Genomic DNA, 16,215 nt, shown 5'->3' with positions numbered 1-16,215 from the left:
CACGCTGGCTGTTGTGAGATGCAAGGCAGAAATATTTTCTTTTGCATTCTCACCTGATTCTGAAAGGCCGGCTGTTACATCTAGGCTTTGCCTGTTTATTTTAATCTAATGAAAGTTCTTGAACTTTGCTCTTGGACTGGACTGAAAAGAGAATTTCAGTACTGTATCTATGGAAACTTCCTTTCACAATCAACTAGCATTTAGCAGAAGAATAGCTCAAAGGCCCCCACAGATATTTCTGAGTGTAACATAATCATTCGCATTATGGTAATCAAGGCTGCAGCATTGATTAGATTAGCTGTAGATGAATCAGCTAACTCATAAATCACATTTAAAATGTTGATTCTGAATTGGGTTTTAATATTGCCAACGTTGCTCAATCATGTTAGTGGCATAGTTATAAAGCGTCCGTGGCAAAACATGGGCATTAAAGGATCTCTTGACCTTATGGGTTTTCCGTAGAACAAATGACTTATTTGTATTTAATTAAGAAACCTATAATTGAATGGTCTCAAATTATCATGTGGACAACTAAAGATGTGGTCATTTGATTTCCTACCTGCAGGTACAATTCCCTCTCTCTCTCTTTGCTCCCAGCAATGAAGGTAGAGGACTGAAGATAAGCACAATCTAACCCTGGGGTAAATTATGACACCAGGCAGTCTGAAAAGCAGAACCTGGCAGCAAAGTGGGACTAATGGCTGTTGAATATTCACAAGGAACAGAAAACCTCAGGGGTCTACGCCCACCAAAAATCTGTGGACCTACCAACAGTCAGGAAAATGGGTTGGCTAAGGCACACACAGCCTACAGTCCATAAATCATTCATCCTGGAGTTCATTACTCACTGGATTGGTTATACGCAAGGAAATAAACAAAACAGAGTGCAGTCTGATAGTATGATATGACTTGGGAAGTGCTCCTTCCTTGCAGATACCCACCAAAATAACCTTGTCAATCTCCTTGGCTGGACACCAATGAAACATTCCCGTGGAGTCATATTTTTTCACATTGCAATCCATGTTGTCAACTTGTTCATTGCCAGGTATTAATAAGGGGTCGTGTCTGAGGAAGAAGAAAAATGTCACGGTTAATATCAATGGAAGCCATAACTAGGAGCAGTGCCTGTAATATGGTTTGACACACCTGCTTTTAAGACAATAACAGAAAGATGAGGTTATATTTAAATTTGGGGAATTGAGAGGGGAAGAAAGAACCTCACAATAACCTTTTATGAAATACAAGTCCTTCCCTCACCTTATGGCCCATGAATGTCCCACCCCAGTCCTCATTCCTTCCTCCAAATAAACATCACAAGAGTCTCTATTAGCATCTGCAGTGGAGTGGAAGGGATAGCTACAGAACCCCCATGCTAACTGACTAGCATGAGGATGGGAAGCCAATTGCTTGCTTTTACCGCATACAACTTTTGACGTGACGCTCTTCGAAGTAAAAGCTTTAACAGGCTGCACTTTAAATATTTTAGCAATTTGCCCAATCATATTTTGCTTTTCCAAACTGAAGCCCTTTAAAGATTCAGCAGTATGTCATTTTACAGCAAACTGACTAACAAATGCCCACATCTAGAATACATGATTTTAATACTAAACAACAATGCCCATTTTCTGTAACAGCTACAGCATTTGTAACAACCTTCAAAGCATTTCTTGTACTAAAACAAAACCAGATAATAATAGTAATAAGAATAATAGTGTGCTTCATTCTCACATATTTAAGAGAGGCCAGGAAAAAAATGCCTGTAAAATCAGGCTACATCTGCCACAATGTCCACTCCCAACATGCCACACTGATCATGCCCTCTTGAGTCTCCAGCTTTAATGATTTAATGCTAGTTTCCAGAATTCTACCACCCTGACAGCCCTCCCCTTCTCCAATGCAGCTCAGAAGGAAGAGGAGAAAACTGTTGAAGTGTACCTCTTACCCCACAGAGGGCTATGGCTCTGGGGTTGTGGGCTCCAGGGTGAATCACACTGTGTACACTCCCTATCTCGCCGTATGAACCATAGTCATATGTGCTAATGAGTTTTCCAGTTGTGTTCTGGCACAATGTTGCTCTTCCACCTGCTTCCATGTCACCCCTTAGGCAAATTCTGAGGTGTCAACTTTACAATGAATGCACATTATGCATCACACAGAGTGATCCCTCACATCTTTAATCCAACTTCTTAGATCCATGAACAAGAGGGGTTAACCAATGCAAGTTTGAGTAAATTAAGTTCCATCCATTATTCATAACGTTTCTGTTTTGCAGGATGCATTCTAATTTTGATTTCTGAAGAGCTAATCGGATTTGTAAATTGTATAGCTGGGATGGTGAACCTGCAGCCCTCTTGGTTCTTAGACACCAGCGCTCATCAGCTCCAGCCAGCGTGGTCAGTGAGGATGGTTGGAGCTGTAGTCGACCACAGGTTCTTACAGTTTTAGTCCATTCTCTTCCTTCTGCAGCACTGCAAGTTACCTTTTCAATGCACTCTGTAGAGGATCCCTGCCCCTCCTCCCATGCCTGCTTTTTCAAGAGTTGCAAAAGGACTTCCAGGTGAATGTGTGGGTCCTGCCCAGATGTTGGTTGGGTGTTTGGGATTACCTCCCAGGCAGTAGGGCTGCTATTTGTGGCCACCGGCACCACATTAATGCACTCCCTATTTGAAAAATGGGGGGGGGGGCTGTGGAAACCAATTTGCCCCACTCCCCCAGGGATGGCTCAAGTCACTTAATTCTATATTCACCAGTTCCTTCTGTGGAGTTGAAGATTATTGGACTAGCATAATGGTTTTCAAACTGTGTTCTGGAGTCCCGATGTTCCTTGGAAACATAGCAAGGATTTTTCAATGAGAAGAACTGTAACGGTGGAAAAGCTTATTTGGAAAATACATTGTCTGCCATGACGAATTCCCTCCTGCAATGCAGAGTCATAGGGTGGGGGGATTGGGTGGGTACACTTAATGATATACTCCAAGTTCACCTGCAGCAATACAGTGGGGTCCCATAAGCTTGGTCAATGGCCCATGCAAACTGAGTGTACACTCTATAACACACACAGGTTCTGTGGCAGATCGTTCTAAGTTTCTTAGTAGACATATTGATGCGAAAAGTGTTTCTGAAGCTAGCTGGAAAGTATGAAAGCCACTGGGTTAATGTGTAATCGCATAACATTTGGGGAGTTGCTCTTAATACATCTTTATCTCCCCTCTGCACCCCCTGCATGCTTGCACCGGATTTTGACCAAATAATATGAATGTGTTCATCCTCAAGCCAAGTGTGCTCATCAATGAGTACAGCTTAGAGTAAAACTTGCATTGCTGCAAAGTTGCAAAGTGGGAGCTTGTGAATATCTTTACTGGTGGTGCGGGAAGGAGACCCCACTTGTAAGTAATTAAGATCATTATTTTAACCCCGATGGCCAGAGGCGGTACGTTTTCAACGCACTGCAACATCCACAATTTCGTGCAAGGAAATAAACAGAAATCAATTGTACACGCTTCAGAAAAGCTACCAAGCTACTTTTCTCACATCTATATCTCTAGCCATATAAATAGCTTCTCTGTTCTTATGGCAAAAATTATGTGCGCCTGAGTTAAAGCGTAGAGGAAAGTACAATCTTTTCAGGGTTTTGCGGAGCATATAATGCCACTTATCATCAATTAAACTCAAGAGCGACACTAAATGCCATGCTACAGCTGCAAACCCAAAAAGCCTGCCTGGAAGACAACAGCCTAAAGCAAAACCGCAAATCCCTTTTCCAGCAAACCTGCTGTGAGATAGCCGGCATTATATTTTAAAGAGCAGTGCTCCCCTTGCAGCCATTTACAAGTACTCTAAACACATTCAATTGGCGTTTTCAACTCTGGAACTTTTCTTCTGAACTGACCTGGAAATGGAGGAAAAAGTCAAAAGAATGAAAAGGATTCACTCCCCCGCTCCCAGTTCAAATTCCATTTCATTCCTTTCACGCTCTCCGCAATTCTAGCACTCTGGTATGTATTTCACTGTCTTTATATTGTAAAACGCCCTGTGATCTTCAGGTGAACGGCTCAATAGAAATGTAATAAATACTAATACTAATTATGGGGGTCCTGTTCGTTTAAGATGACAATTGCCAAATGCCCCCACAAAGGCGTTGTTTTTTTTCCTAGGGGGACGCATACCCCCAAACATGTTGTGAATCTAAGTTTGGCCTCATTGAGGTGCAATATTTCAATATGAATAGGAAAATGAGAGTACCCCTAAACATTTTTTTTTAGAAAAAAGACTGCCTGCAACATTGTAATCACGGTATTGTTTTGAGTCGGAGAGGGGGCTGTATGCCTGAATCCCCTCTAATTCCTGGATCCAGCAAGGATTTAATTTCTGGAATAGCAAAGGCAGCTTCTTGGTGGGCTAATGGCTTAAATGTGGGTCATTAAGGTAACAAAGGAAGTGGCTCTGTGCCAGAGGACAAATGGGTGGGACTCCTTTCCTCAACTGGCTGTTTTTTAGAAGGACAAAGGCCAGAGTTGTGTGTGAGAGCTAGAAGCAGACAGCAGGCAGAAGCCGGAGAAGGAGAGACATGCTTGATTTCTGCTTGAATCCAAGGTTGTGGCTATGGGAGAAGCAAGACCTCGTTGGAGTGTTAATGCTATTAAGCCCCTCCTGTGGGCTCAGGTTGTATTTAAATGTAAATAAACCACATATCCTAAAGACACCACAGTCTCAGCTGTCCCTCATTCCGAGGAAACTGAACCCAGGGTAAGGATCTGGTGTGGGGTATAGCAGTATGATTGGGGGGGGGGAATTATTGCAATTTCATTTGCTTAAAAACAGTGAATGAAATTGCTATGCAAAACGATAAGGAATCAACAGTGTGCTTTTGTAATTCTGCTGGCAATTAGCTATTAAGGCTTGTGGCTCCAACTCGGCAAGACTTGTTGCTGAATAAACAGCAGGCATAAATAAAAGGATGGTCCAGTCTTCTTATGCCACTGAAATTTCGGGTGGCAGCTCACACTTTATGAGTCAAAGGTCTAGTCTTGCCCATGGAAACAGAGTTGGAGAGCCAATCATCTAGTCCAGGCATCCCCAACCTTCGGCCCTCCAGATGTTTTGGACTACAATTCCCATCATCCCTGACCACTGGGCCTGTTAGCTAGGGATCATGGGAGTTGTAGTCCCAAAGCATCTGGAGGGCCGCAGGTTGGGGATGCCTGATCTACTCCAACTCCCCTGCTCTGTGCAGGAAATCAAGACCTAGAACATCCTCAACAGATCCGACAGCCATTCTCTGCTTGAAGATCTGCTGGGGATTTCTTTCATTAAAGTAGACATAGACAAACTCGGCCCTCCAGATATTTTGGAACTACAACTCCCATCATCCCTAGCTAACAGGACCAGTGGTCAGGGATGATGGGAATTGTAGTCCCAGAATCTGGAGGGACGAGTTTGCCTATGCCTGCATTAAAGCCTCTGCTAGGACAGTATATTTAAGCAAATTTATATGTCACTTGACTGTTGTAAAACCTCTAAGGCAGGTTACAAGAAATATTCAAGTTCTCATTTAAAAACTCAGTTAAAAAACACATCAACAATTGCCAATAAAAGAACTTAAAACACATCAAGATCTACATAGGCTTGCCTAAATAAAAATATTTTAAGTTGCTACATAGCTAGCAAATGCCTATTATGTTACCTGACGCTGAACAAGCTTCACCCATGGTTACCCTAGGCTCTCCCATCCAGTCTTAAGCTACAATATACATATTGTGTTTGTCTTATATAAACTTTATTGTAATAATAATAATAATAATAATAATTTATTATTTATACCCCGCCCATCTGGCTGGGTCTCCCCAGCCACTCTGGGCGGCTTCCACAGAAACCAAAAAACACTAAAATATCATACATTAAAAGCTTCCCTGAATAGGGCCGCCTTAAGATGCTTCCGAATGTCAGGTAGTTTTCCATCACCTTGACATCCGATGGGAGGGCATTCCACAGGGCGGGCGCCACCACCGAAAAGGCCCTCTGCCTGGTTCCCTGTAGCTTCGCTTCTCGCAATGAGGGAACCGCCAGAAGGCCCTCGGCGCTGGACCTCAGTGTCCGGGCAGAACGATGGGGGTGGAGACGCTCCTTCAGGTATACTGGGCCGAAGCCGTTTAGGGCTTTAAAGGTCAACACCAACACTTTGAATTGTGCTCGGAAACGTACTGGGAGCCAATGTAGGTCTTTCAAGACCGGTGTTATGTGGTCTCGGCGGCCGCCCCCAGTCACCAGTCTAGCTGCCGCATTCTGGATTAGTTGTAGTTTCCGAGTCACCTTCAAAGGTAGCCCCACGTAGAGCGCATTGCAGTAGTCCAAGCGGGAGATAACTAGAGCATGCACCACTCTGGCCAGACAGTCAGCGGGCAAGTAGGGTCTCAGCCTGCGTACCAGGTGGAGTTGGTAGACAGCTGCCCTGGATACAGAATTGACCTGTGCCTCCATGGACAGCTGTGAGTCCAAAATGACTCCCAGGCTACGCACCTGGTCCTTCAGGGGCACAGTTACCCCATTCAGGACCAGGGAGTCCTCCACACCAGCCCGCCCCCTGTCCCCCAAAAACAGTACTTCTGTCTTGTCAGGATTCAACTTCAATCCATTAGCCGCCATCCATCCTCCAACCGCCTCCAGGCACTCACACAGGACCTTCACCGCCTTCACTGGTTCTGATTTGAAAGAAAGGTAGAGCTGGGTATCATCTGCGTATTGATGGACACCCAGTCCAAACCCCCTGATGATCTCTCCCAGCGGCTTCATATAGATGTTAAAAAGCATGGGGGAGAGGACGGAACCCTGAGGCACCCCACAAGTGAGGGCCCAAGGGTCTGAACACTCATCCCCCACCACCACTTTCTGAACACGGCCCAGGAGAAAGGAGCGAAACCACTGTATAACAGTGCCCCCAGCTCCCAACCCCTCTAGACGGTCCAGAAGGATGTTATGGTCGATTGTATCAAAGGCCGCTGAGAGATCCAGCAGAACTAGGAAACAACTCTCACCTTTGTCCCTAGCTCGCCGGAGATCATCAACCAGTGCGACCAAGGCAGTTTCAGTCCCATGATGAGGCCTGAACCCTGATTGGAAGGGATCCAAATGGTCCGCATCCTCCAGGCGTGCCTGGAGTTGTTCAGCAACCACACGCTCAATCACCTTGCCCAAGAATGGAAGATTTGAGACTGGGCGATAGTTGGCCATACTGGCCGGGTCTAAAGATGGTTTTTTAAGAAGCGGTTTAATGACCGCCTCTTTCAGCGGATCTGGGAATGTTCCCTCACAGAGGGAAGCATTCACCACCCCGCAGAGCCCATCGCCCAGCCCTTCCCGGCTAGCTTTTATAAGCCAGGATGGGCAAGGATCAAGGAGACAGGTGGTTGGTTTCACTCGTCCAAGCAGCCTGTCCACATCCTCGGGGGTAACGGATTGAAATTGATTCCATGCAACTTGACCAGACAGGGCTCTAGCACTCTCCCGCCCCAGCCCTGCTCCCACGGTGGTGTCTAGCTCCTTCCGAATATGAGTGATTTTATCTGCAAAAAACTTTGCAAAATCGTTGCAGGAGATCTTGGGGTCTTTACAAGGCCCCGATGGTAAAGGTGGTTCCGTTAAATTGCGGACCACCTGAAAGAGTCTCCTGCTACTATTTTCTGCAGATGCAATAGAGGCGGTGAAGAAAGTCTTCTTCGCCGTCGCTATCGCCACTTGGTAGGCTCGACGTTGAGCTCTAACCTGTGTCCGGTCAGATTCGGAGTGAGTTTTCTGCCACCGACGCTCTAGCCGTCTCAGCGATTGCTTCATCGCCCTCAGCTCCGAAGAAAACCACGGGGCTGTCCGGGCTCCATGCAATCGGAGAGGGCGCTTCGGAGCCAGACAGTCGATAGCCCTGGTTAACTCCGCATTCCAGCGGGCCACCAGGGAATCAGCTGAAAGGCCATCAACATGGGATAAAGCATCCCCTACCACTCTCTGGAAACCATTTGGATCCATTAAGTGGCGGGGGCGGACCATCCGAATTGGTCCCACCTCCCTGCAGAGGGGAAGGGTCGCGGAGAAGTCCAGTTGCACCAGGAAGTGTACAGCTACTTTATTGTACAACAACCACCCACCTGCTTCTTAAGAGGATCTTTCACTCTGCAGCCCCCCTCTCAGTAAGTTCATACCAAATGCACAACTTGCAAAATGACAGTATTAATAGAGCCTGACAACATATGAATGAGTTTGTGTTGTTCCAGCCATTTGGAGTTGTTGTTATTATCCTCCACCTAGAAATTATCACAACTAGTGAATTAGTGGGAAACCCAGCCAGATGTGCGGGGTATAAACAATAGATTATTATTATAAATTATTATTATTAGGGAAGAATGGAGTGAACGGCCACAAAATTTAGCCATTCCCAACATTGTGCTATGTTGAGTGTTTTGTCAACAAAAGCTTTTCAGGTTGCCAGACAAAATGATTCCCCCACACTTCCCCCTGTGTGCTGTTCTGAGGGTCGTCCTGGCCCACTGGGCCAATTTTGTGGGCACAGGTTGGAGGAGCGGGGAGGGACAGGGGAAAACCACATAGCACGGGCAACAGTCCTTGTGCAGACTTCCTCTTGATGGGACTCATTAAGGGAATCCCACCCTATACGCTGATGCCTTTCTTGTATACTGAAGTGCCAGTATTTATTTATTCATGAGCTTTTTTACTTATTTATTGTATCTGCCCTTCACCACAAGGTCCCAGGGTGGGTTATACTCATTTAACCATACAATATTATAATCCAGTAACACAGCTTAAAACAAACCAAAGAATGTCTATCAGGCAATATATCCCACACAAATGACACAAATATTAACTGTCAAAGACCAGGGTAAAAAAGTTTATCTGATGAAGACTATATAAGGAGGATGCTTGATGAAACTCTACAGGGAAGGAGTTCCACATTTTGGGAGTTGCTACAGAGAATAACCTCACCTCGGAAACCAGCTCCTATATTTCCAAATGAGCCAATAGTTTTGTAAGTACCGTATTTTTTGCACCATAACACTCACTTTTTTCCTCCTAAAAAGTAAGGGGAAATGTCTGTGCGTGTTATGGAGGGAATGCCTACAGGTGGCATGCCTACGGATTTTCCTCCTCTAAAAACTACGTGCGTGTTATGGTTGGGTGCGTGTTATAGAGCGAAAAATACGGTATATATTTATCTTTCTGAAGCTAAGCAGGGGTGGGATTTGACTAGTATTTGGCTATCTAGGAGTCCTATGCAATCTACTCTCATGGGGAAAAGATGGGATAAAAATATTTGTAGCCATTCAAGTTAGCAAGTAAAATGTCATGGTTTCCTTTGGCTATCACCTAAAAAAAGCCCTCCTACCCAATAATCACAGTTACTGAGAATCATAATAACCATACTAAGAGAACTATTGGAATGCAAAAGATGCATTTAATCCTCATTCACTCTAGGCTCCCATTTCACATATGGATAACTGAGACCAAGAGACAGTCGCTAAGATCATAGTCAATATAACCATTAGGCAATGTTGGCTTTGCTTATTGGGGAAAAACTCTTAATATGACAAGCAGATTAAAAGCTTTAATGACTTGATTACTCATGCTTTGGTTACCTCCAAACAAGACTGCTGCAACATGCTTACATGGGGCTATCTCTGAAGACGGTTTTCAAGCTACACTCTGGGCAAAATGCAGCTGTATGAATACAGTAGTACCGCGGATTAAGAACTTAATTCGTTTTGGAGGTCCGTTCTTAACCTGAAACTGTTCTTAACCTGAGGTACCACTTTAGCTAATGGGGCCTCCCACTGCCGCCGTGCAGTTGCCACGCGATTTCTATTCTCATCCTGAAGCAAAGTTCTTAACCCGAGGCACTATTTCTGGGTTAGCGGAGTCTGTAACCTGAAGCGTCTGTAACCTGAGATACCACTGTACTGCTGGGAGCCAGAAAACCTGAATACACAACATCAATTTTGCACAAGTTGCACTGGCTGCCAGTAGATTTCCAGGCTCAATTCAAAGAGCTGGTCTTAATCTTAGAAGCCCTAAATAGCTTGGGGCGAGGTTACCCAAAGGGTTGCCATCACCCATATACTCCTGTATATACACTAAGTTCTACCTCAGGGGTCCTTCCTGAGTGCCTGCTGCTAATATCTGTTAGGCTGGCAGACGTTTAGTGGTGGCCTCAAAATGATGGAGCTCCCTTCCAGTGGCCTTATGTCTTGACCCCTGAACTCTAGCATTTAGGCAGGCCTTGAAAGCCTTCCTCTTCACAACGGCTTCGTCTCTCTATAAAAATTCGCCATCTTAATCTGCACATCATGCTATGCCCTTTTTTCTAATGCAACTTGTCTCTCCTCTATACTTTGCTTTGTGAGGGTGTAGTTTTGAAAAGTGGCTTATTTGTTTATTCTGTAATAATTTGTTTTGTGAAACAGCCAGGGATTCTTCTTTATTTGCTGTGAGAAATAAGGAGGCAGAATTTTATATGGTATGAATGTGCAACCAATTACCTCCCCCAGTTTTGGAGGGGCAAGTACAGTGGTACCTCGGGTTAAGTACTTAATTCGTTCCGGAGGTCCGTTCTTAACCTGAAACTGTTCTTAAACTGAAGCACCACTTTAGCTAATGGGGCCTCCTGCTGCTGCCACGTCGCTGGAGCACAATTTCTGTTCTCAACCTGAAGCAAAGTTCTTAACCCGAGGTACTATTTCTGGGTTAGTGGAGTCTGTGACCTGAAGTGTATGTAACCTGAAGCGTATGTAACCCGAGGTACCACTGTACTGCATAAATTGGATGACTGGATACTGTTCCTTCACATATTCCACAGGGATAATCCAGAGAGGAGAAAGAGCAGGCAGGAAAAGGATAAAATACTATCAGCTCAAGCTCACTGCTTCTCTGCCCAAAACCCACTTCCAAAGCTGCTTTGGGTTTTTGTTACACTGCATAATGGATAGGCAATTACTGCTGGAGAGGAATGCCTCCTTCATACAACACAGAAAGGAAATTATTTGATGTGAGGGGTCCATGGAAGGTATTTGGGTGGGGGCTTCTGGGGTGGCACCATCGGCAATGGCGGACTCCCTCTGAACCGGAGGGACCAGCTCCGTGCGAAACGGGTCTTTTCCGCTGCGGCGAAGCGGGGACCCTCTCAGAAATCACAGGCGGATGAAGCCTGTGACCATGGGACTCGGCGGGCACCTTTAGCGTCCCCCCAAACCGCAAAGGAACCCACGAACGGGCTCCGAAGCGAAGAGGGGGAAGTGGCGCGGTGCTGTGAGTCAACTGCTATTTCCATGGAGCGAAGCCGCACAGCCGTTGCCGGAGAGCGCTGCCTTTTTCCTGGGACAATTTGGCATCTAAAGTAATCACCCGTGAGTACTTAAACATTGAACAATTGGACTTCAAATAAGAACTGGCGATTAGAAAGGAATTGGACTTAAAAATTTACCTTAATTTGGTACTGAAATGGGAAGGTCTAAACAGGAAGTCAGCCTTCCGTTTCCTTGTAGTCAGAAGAAAGCAAAGACAACGTAAACTAGAGCTTAGAAAATCACTTTCAAAGGATAGGTTTTCACCATTTAAAATCGTTGAACCCCCCTTCGGTAGCAGGAGAAGAAGGGGGATCTTTTTTGGACTGTTTAAACCTGCAGAAGTGAGTTTAAAGTAAAGTAACTTTCCACCGTCCTGATCCTGGAGCGGGGAGTCAGAATTGACGTTTGAAGCTCATTGACCAGAGACAAATATTTTTGACAGACAGTTAAAAGAAGAGTAACATTGTGATTCCACTGTTTCCTTTCGCATTTTAAAGGAACAAATATTGACAAAATATCTTAAAAAAAGAAACTTTGTTGCTATTGTCCTTAAAAGAAAGAACAACCAGAAGTTTTTCCCCTAGAGGGGGAGTGTGAAACTGTAACTAATTCTAGGGAGCTTGCAGCTGCTACAGATTACAACCGTGGGAAAGGACTTGTGACCTTGCAGGACAATGTTTCCAGAAGCACTGTTGGGTGCTTTCTGTAAAATAAATGCCCTATTGGATCAGTTAAGTCAGAAGACGGATTTGATGACTAATGCGGCCAGAACATTTGAACAGATAGTGGGAAACTATGTGGAGCCCACTCAGGAACCTAAACAGGAATGTGCCATGACGGAACAGTTGAGAGAAGAGGATGTTGCTGAATTTTGGGCGCCAGAAAGGGAGGAACTTTTGGCCCTGCAGGAAAATGAGCCTTTGGATTGGACAAATGAACTTGGAAAAAACCAGATTTAGAAAGATAAAGTTTGGATTGATTTGGAAATGGGGGGTTGGACTGACCCCCCTATGCAGAGATGTTTGGACTTTCCGAGTCTGGTAATAGGCCGTCAGATGTTTGGAGTTGTGGGGGCTCCCAATTTTGGAGGGAATTTGAAACATGTCTTAAAATACCACATGGAGTCTAGTCTGGACTATGGGAAAGGGGCTGATTGGTTGAAAAGGGTCAAAAACACTACCAAGCTGGAGTTCCCACGAGTGAAAGGAAAATATGAAGAAGAGCTGCGGAAGGGACATGGAAGAGACTTGAAGGCCTCGGATATAAGATCACCAGGTTAATGTGCCAGACTAATGGGATAAAAAGGACTGACAAACCCGGGACCAGGAGGAAGGGACGCTGGAAGAAGACTGGATTGTTTATTTCTTTTTTCTATCATTAGGAATGCCTTATAAAATTGATGAATGTTAGAAAAATGGTGAAATGAAATTACTTGGCTCTTGTAAAAATGTTTAAAGAATTAGGTAAAAAGGTACTGGTTATAAGAAGTTGGTAAAAATAAGATTTAAGTCTTAAGCTTTAAGGTTTTTATAAGATAAGATGAAAATAGAGTAAGGTAATGTAATGACAGAATACTATGAATTATGGAAAGGATTTGCTGTGACAACTATTAATCAAGATACAAGAAAAGGGAGGAGGAGGAGGTCATAGAAAGAAGGTAATGAAAGTGGAGAATTTGAAAATGATGGTTTTCTTTTTTCTTTTTCTTTTTCTGTTTTGGCTTTTTCTTTGTAATTTCTTTGTAATTTTAAACACACACACACACACACACACACACACACACACATATATATATATATATATATATATATATATATGCAGGTTTTGGTGTCTTCGGGTGTCTTCCCGTGTAAGAGTCGGGGTGTCTGTGCGACGTTTCGACGAGGTCTCACTCGTCATCTTCAGGCTGGTGCTTTCGGCTTCTTGTTACTGGAACAGAGCTCTGTTCCAGTAACAAGAAGCCGAAAGCACCAGCCTGAAGATGACGAGTGAGACCTCGTCGAAACGTCGCACAGACACCCCGACTCTTACACGGGAAGACACCCGAAGACACCAAAACCTGCATTCCTGTACCCGTGAAAATCTACGAAAGCAAATATATATATATATATATATATATATGCAGGTTTTGGTGTCTTCGGGTGTCTTCCCGTGTAAGAGTTGGGGTGTCTGGGCGACGTTTCGACGTCGAAACGTCGCCCAGACACCCCAACTCTTACACGGGAAGACACCCGAAGACACCAAAACCTGCATTCCTGTACCCGTGAAAATCTACGAAAGCAAATATATATATATATATATATATATATATATATATGTGTGTGTGTGTGTGAGAAGGTATTTGGGTGGACCTGCTTAGCATGATTCTTCCTCAAAGGGAAATTATAGTCACAGGGTTATGCATGCATGGCTATTGTCTGATGTAACTAGGTTTATACAGGAGAGGTAGTGCATCATTCTCTGCCAGACAAGAAGATGGCACAGGCCCGTGTCTTATTAGCATGGGAAATATTTAGCAGCAATTGCTCTCCCAGAGAGTAATTGACTGTATGCCCTGTGGGAGCAGGTGGACACACATTGACTCTATAAATGTGCAGCTTTCTGTCTGCATGCAGCAATGTAGTGATTTGGTTGGCTTGGGATATTTTGGAAAGGTGTAAATGGGAACAGGCACCTTGCAAATGTACCATGTTTAAATGCAGCGAGTAACATCTCCTGCCTTTCACGGTTCCCCTTACAGCCACCCTAACAAATTGTGGCAATTAGCATGCTGTTAGTGTTAGATGTAGGCAGAGAATGCAGGTGCTAATAATTGAAAAAGCGTTTAGAGGATTTACACCCCAGCTGAATATTTCATAATGTGCTGCATGTTTCGCTATTTGCTCAGTGGGTCTCTGTCACTTCAATCTTCCCTGACTGCTTTGACTGGCGCTCCAAAGCTCCACCAAGCCAAGACTGACGGCTTGTCACAGGCAAACTCCACCGACTACTGCGGCAGCTCGCTGGGACTGGCTGCAGAGGTTGTCACGCCGCTCTGATGGAACTTGGCAAATGTTTTGTGACTAATACACCCAACATTTGTCAGCTAGCATTAGCCAGCGCCCGTGACCCTCTCCAGTCTGCACCAATGGCATTAAGTTGTAATGAGAATTTGTAGCCCCTGTGTGTGAGTGTGTGTCGCACTAATGACACTTTCTGGCTGACCTTTACTTTCACAAGCTTAATCAGCAATGAAATTTCCAAGGATCCAGAGCACATGTGAAAGCAGCTCTGTCAGGCAAAAAAAGGGTCACAGTGATGAGTAAAGAAATGTACCTTTCTCCTCCCGCTCTGATGTTCAGAGTTTAGCCCCAGACAACTGCCATGAGTGGATCACCAAATGAGAGTCTTTTCATCCAAGTCCTAAAAAGATTGAATGTGCCGTGGACTATTCCCCCAGATTTTTGCTCAGCTATCTGCTGCACCTAACAGGGTTTTGATTTGGTTTTATATTTGTGTTTCAAACCTGAACACATTGTATCTGAAACATTATAGTATCTTAAGTGCAGCCTGCATTTGGTTAGCAAGGTTTCTGACATAAGTAAGAATTGTTCTCATGGCTCCTACTTGGAACATTTTATATGAGGATTCTAAGAGGATATCATGAGTTTACTCAACCTTTAGCCCCTCTCCATTTTCTTTTACCAGCTGCTGTTTTCAGAATTTAGGTAATTTGGCATGGGGAGGGCGTACCTAACACCCAGCCAGAAGAATTTGTACAATGGAGTGCCTAAGAATCATTATTCAGTGAAAAGGTCTTCTAGTTGCCTGACTATTTGATGTTGTATTTGGGGAAAATTAAAATTCGTATTTTACTCTAAATGGAATCCCAGTTTACATAATCCAGCCTTTGTTAACCTTGGGGAAAAGCCAACCAGCATTACATCCAAACATACAAACCATGGTTTGGCATGTTGCTCCTCCCTTGGAAGCCACAATTTGAGAAAGCATTTGGGGATTTTCAAGGAACATGAGAAAAGACAGAAACCACACAAACCATGGTTTGCCTGTATGCCTGGAACACAAATTGCAGCTTAGAATCTGAACTACAATTTTTTCATGTTATCTCTTAACCAACCCACTATCTCTCTCCATTGATCTCCACTCTTTAAAACAGGAAATACCATCAAGTAATTTGCATGTTAAAAGTACTAAGTAAAAGGTAACAATTGTAATGGCAGTTATCTGCAAATGTAGTTGGCAACTAGCTATTAAGAGTCTTAACCTAATTCCTATAAGGCTGCAATCCATGCTTACCTGGATTTAAATCCCATGTATGACCATGAGAGGGACGCGGGTGGCGCTGTGGGTTAAACCACAGAGCCTAGGACTTGCCGATCAGAAGGTCGGCGGTTCGAATCCCCGCGATGGGGTGAGCTCCCGTTGCTCAGTCCCTGCTCCTGCCAACCTAGCAGTTCGAAACTACGTCAAAGTGCAAGTAGATAAATAGGTACCACTCCGGCGGGAAGGTAAACAGCTTTTCCGTGTGCTTCTCTGGTTCACCAGAAGCGGCTTAGTCATGGTGGCCACATGACCCGGAAGCTATACGCCAGCTCCCTCGGCCAATAAAGCGAGATGAGCGCCGCAACCCCAGAGTTGGCCACAACTGGACCTAATGGTCAGGGGTCCCTTTACCTATGATAATGAGAACTGAAAAGTGTTCAGCTGCTCAAATTGGCCTGGATCAGACATAATGTTAAAGTATGTCTTAGCCTTAGGGTTGTATACTTCCTACTCCCCTCTCCTCCTGTGGCATGGCCTTGAGGAGACTGGAAGCTGCCAGTTCCACTGTCTATCAACCAGAGCTTATGGTTATGGCCAAACCCTAAACTGT

The 16,215-nt window shown here is 44.5% G+C and overlaps 1 protein-coding gene and 1 long non-coding RNA gene across 18 annotated transcripts in view; one reads left to right on the top strand and one right to left on the bottom strand.

Moving 5' to 3' along the window:
* KCNMA1 (potassium calcium-activated channel subfamily M alpha 1) overlaps positions 1-16,215 on the bottom strand; it is a 562,063-nt gene that overhangs the window by 68,015 nt on the left and 477,833 nt on the right. For all 15 annotated transcript variants that reach the window (XM_082225122.1, XM_082225124.1, XM_082225123.1 and 12 more), the window contains one exon: positions 942-1,065. In XM_082225122.1, the coding sequence (XP_082081248.1) occupies positions 942-1,065 (124 nt within the window). The remainder of the gene's footprint in view (positions 1-941; positions 1,066-16,215) is intronic.
* LOC309533622 overlaps positions 1-16,215 on the top strand; it is a 230,041-nt gene that overhangs the window by 202,480 nt on the left and 11,346 nt on the right. Inside the window, exon 7 of one of the 3 annotated variants that reach the window (XR_014220325.1) lies at positions 598-877. The exons of the other annotated variants lie outside the window; for them this stretch is intronic. This is a non-coding gene — a long non-coding RNA (uncharacterized lncRNA). Of the gene's footprint in view, positions 1-597; positions 878-16,215 lie in introns of those variants that run through there. 3 annotated transcript variants of the gene reach the window in all.

This window comes from Podarcis vaucheri (assembly GCF_965113315.1).
Source record: "Podarcis vaucheri genome assembly, chromosome: 5".
Classification (NCBI taxonomy): domain Eukaryota; kingdom Metazoa; phylum Chordata; class Lepidosauria; order Squamata; family Lacertidae; genus Podarcis; species Podarcis vaucheri.
The sequence above is the reverse complement of the archived record's forward strand: the minus strand, read 5'-3'. Positions and strand labels throughout refer to the sequence as shown.